Source organism: Nematolebias whitei, chromosome 1, assembly GCF_014905685.2.
Source record: "Nematolebias whitei isolate Nwh7 chromosome 1, NemWhi1, whole genome shotgun sequence".
Lineage (NCBI taxonomy): Eukaryota > Metazoa > Chordata > Actinopteri > Cyprinodontiformes > Rivulidae > Nematolebias > Nematolebias whitei.
The window spans coordinates 59937327-59941489 of NC_056498.1; the positions used below are offsets into that span (position 1 = coordinate 59937327).

General features: G+C 37.5%; 1 protein-coding gene across 1 annotated transcript in view; it reads right to left on the reverse strand.

Annotated features, from left to right (window-relative positions):
• The window catches only part of phactr2 (phosphatase and actin regulator 2), a 43600-nt gene that overhangs the window by 20406 nt on the left and 19031 nt on the right, over positions 1-4163 (reverse strand). Inside the window, exons 2-4 of the mRNA XM_037679688.1 lie at positions 3246-3428; positions 815-889; positions 508-651 (exon numbers count right to left, since the gene is read on the reverse strand). Coding sequence (XP_037535616.1) covers positions 508-651; positions 815-889; positions 3246-3390 — 364 coding nt within the window. The 5' untranslated portion in view covers positions 3391-3428. The remainder of the gene's footprint in view (positions 1-507; positions 652-814; positions 890-3245; positions 3429-4163) is intronic.

Consider the following 4163-nt stretch of genomic DNA (forward strand, 5'->3'; position numbering starts at 1 on the left):
AAATAAAAGGCGCAGTTATTGTATGAAAACCCAGTGACAAGGACGCCTGCAGTGCCAGCACAACGTTATGGCGTCATGCGCGCCGTTGAGTTTAGATTTGTGAAAATTTACAGATTTGAGCTGTTCGAGTCATGTCATTTTGTTAGAGAGAGTAAATGTTGTGAATAAATTTAACATTAAACATAATCCAAGTTGAAGAGTTACATCATTTTCAGTCCCCTTTTTGGCATCTGCATTTGATAGAAGGCCAAATTGACAAATACCATGCAAAATAATGTAGTATTTTAATTCCACAGCAGAGAAAGCTGTGTAGGCTCTGTAAGTAGCTCTAGGAAAAAATATCAGCATTGGTATTGGTTATCGGCCAAATAAGTTTTAGCACTCATATCGGATATCAGACAAAAATCCAATATTGTGCATCCCTAATAGAAATACAACACTGGAGGACATTTGTCCAGCCATATTTCCAGCAGGACAGAGATTTTAACAAAGTGATCCAGAAAGTACCTGTTGTTTTCCCCTTGGTGCTAACTGGCCCAGTGGCTTGTTCCTCGACGGGTGTTTCTGGAGACTCGATGTCCACTTTAACCTCCTCTGGAGTCAAACTGGACGTGGCATGGCCGTTCAGATTTTCACTGTTGATTGGTTCATCTGGGAAGAAATAAAACTAAAAGTTCAGCTTTCAATGCTCAGTTTAAGAACAGGCAAACGTACAGGTCTGGGTTTTCTGAAGCACACTATATATGACAAGGGAATAAAAAGCCTTGAACTTAAATAAGAATTAAGTGTATTAATTGCATTAATCTGACAAAACCTTGCTCAGGAATGAGAACTCCTCTCTTTATGAGCTCCTCCCTCGTTTGTCGGGTGGATATTTTTCTCTCTAGAACTGAAACACACAACAAGAAAAAAGTGGATTTCAAATTCAGCTCTGGGTTGTTTTCTGATCTTCGTAATAAACAATATCACTTTAAACAAGCTTTGACTCTTATAAATGAAATGTCAGGGTCAGCTTTTTATTATTTGGTTGAAAGAAGCATCAAATAATGTTTCATAAATAGAATTGTTAATGAGTTTGTAAATACTTTATAAAGAATTAGAAATCATTTAACAAACACTGTTCATATTGAAACAGCTTCTCTAATTGGCAAGATTAAGTGTTGTCCTTCAAAATTTTTTTTTTTTTTACAATTTAGATGTTAAATATCAAATATTTGTCAGCAAAATATCTGCATAGCAGCACTTCGAGCATCTGCAGATGCAAATTTATTTTAGGCAAATAAAGTTATTTGGTTAAAAAAAGGAAGCTGAGCAACTGGGAATAAATTGTGTTTACCTAAATGAATTAAAGTGCATCACTTGGTATAGTCAAATAGTGAACCTGCTTAAAAAAGTTTTATAATTGATTGATAATGCTTTATAAACCATTAATTACAGCTATATCATGGTTTGTCAATGCACATTAACATTTTTTAAGTGTACAGGACATGTGACTGTCAACTTTAATATTACTCGTGTGATTGGGACAGTACTGGATACAGTACTGTAAAGTAAAAAGTTCAGGAAAAAATAAAATACTTTGAACAAGTGCCGCCATTTTGTAGTTTTCTCTCAATAAGCCTACACTGTATTCCTGCACTTAACGACTACAGTTCCCAGAAGCCAACAGTGCCCGGCTCTGAAGCCTCATTTTCTTCAGCTGAAATACTAGAGGGAAAGTTTTGATCTGATCTGAAAATGTTTGGGGCTTAATACTGTGACTTCAGTGCCCAGCAGATGCAGAGAGCTGCAAGGAACCCACAGAACTGGAGCAGAACCAGACCAGAACCAAACCAGAACAAACCAGAACCGGAGCAAAACCAGACCTCCAGACCCATCTGTGAACCCGAGAGATCCTAGCCAGCCTACAAGTGGGGACGAGCAGCCGTATGTCTGGGGCTCCATACAGAGCCCATCGGGACTTTTTTCATCTCTCGGGTCGGACAGGAACCGAGCCGCTGCTGTTCTGCAGAGCCTGGTAAGGAAAATTTAGTAGCTACATGTAAGTATGTTGTTAAAATAGTAGGTTTAAGAGTTTAGAACATTGATTGTGGACTTTGTCACTGCAGGATAGGTCTGCAGAAACAGAACAGTCAGACCAGAACAGAACTGGACTGGAACCGAGAGCCGCTCCTGTTCTGCAGATCTGGTAAGGAAAATTTAGTAGCTGCATATAGTACTGTACATATGTTGTTAAAATTTGTAGGTTTAAGAGTTTAGAACATTGAAAGAGTGTGGGAAGGGTTTCTAAAGCCCTATATATATATATATATATATATATATATATATATATATATATATATACTAAAATAAATACAACATTGCTACTTCGCAGATCTTCACTTGTTGCCGGGGGGGGGGGGGGGTCTGGAATGTAACACCCGCAATAAATGAGGGACTACTGTATTTTAAGCTCATCTTGTTTGAATAATTTGTGCCTTCTTTGCCGCTTTTATTTCTCTTCCCACTTGAGGCCTGTGAACCAGACGAAACCAGCTCAAGTTTTTGACTGATAATACTAAAACATGGGAAGGGATTAAAGAGAAAAGAAACAAAATGTGTTCAATAAAAATAAATAATAAATGTGAAATGTGCTTCAACAAGTTATATTTAACGTTGACCAGAAATGACAGCTGCATAGCAGAAATATTACTTTCATCTCATCACAAATCAAGGATGAACAATTTGGCAAATTAGATCGTTTTGCAATTTGAGTGAGAGCAGAAATATAAAATAACAGTTTTTTTTTAACTGTATTCTAATTAGTGCAAACTCATGAGAACTGATGTGTTTTATTTATTGTGGAGCACAAGAGGAAGGCAAGTAAGATTAGAATAGTAAATTTCCGTCTTTGTCGAAATTGTTCAAGAGGAGAAATAAAAGGTACAAACCTTATATAGACACTAAGAGATAAAAGCATCAGCAACGATGGAAAAACGTCTCGGCTATTTGGATTTTTTTCAGTCTCTTAGTTTCCAAATCAGCAGCTCAAGAATTAATCAGCAATTGCTCTAAACAAACCTTCGAGTCGTTTACATTTAAAGCTGTTTTAGGCCCTACACCGCTCTGATTTAGGTTTAATGTTCCACACAAATCCAAAGAGACAAGCCGTGACATTGTCCAGATGCTTGATTGAGGGGAACCAATCAGCAGCCGTTCCTCCGTTTGTCTTGAACTCTTTAACAGCCACACACAGAACATCGCACCTTTGGAGAGATCCTGGAACTTGTCGCTGGTTTTCTTCTTCCTCCACTTCCAGGGCTTGAAGATTTTTCCCAGAGACGACAGCTTTCCTCGCTGCTGTCGAGATCCTGGAGCATTCTGGGTATTGGTGGTGTTGTCTACAACCATGTCACAGCTGGCCACAGATGATTTTTCCAGGCCGTCAACTAAAAAAAAAAACACAAGTTCACAACCATATAAACAGGAAACTAATCACATCGGCATCGTTATATAAGTAGATATAACACTCAAGACTCATCTTTGCACAAATCTGCCTCTTCCTGTCTAAACATATGAACCTTCTGGAGTACTGAAGACAGACTGTAGATGGTGTGTGTACGTTTAGGTGTTTATAAGCATGTTTAAAATGGTTAAAGATTTAAAAAAATATATATATATAAGCTGTACACCATTGTCATCCCTTCACTGAAGTAATTGAATAGTGAATGTCTGCAGTTTTCAAGATGAGCGTTTTTCTGGACCGGAATTGAACAGGGAATGCAAGTAAACCTTAATGTTTTTAGTGAAAGATATTCAAGTGGGTAAGAATTACATTGAGTATAAGAAAAGAAGTACTAGTAGGTGTATTGTTTTGTTTTTCGCTTATCCGAGGCAGTGCAGCGAGACGGATCATGGTGAGTGAAGGGAGCTATTTTATCCACTACCAGGTGCAATGGCGGAGCCAGTGGGTGGCCAGTGGTGGCCTTGGCCACCATAGATTAATCTTCGGCAACCCCACCAACCACCACAATCATTTGATTGAGGAAACCGTACTTTTCAGCAATTAAAAAAATAAAAAATAAAAGTATAAAGCATAGTTTACTCAAATAATCCAAGTGGCCTGTTTACATACCGTATATATATATATATATATATATATATATATATATATATATATATAT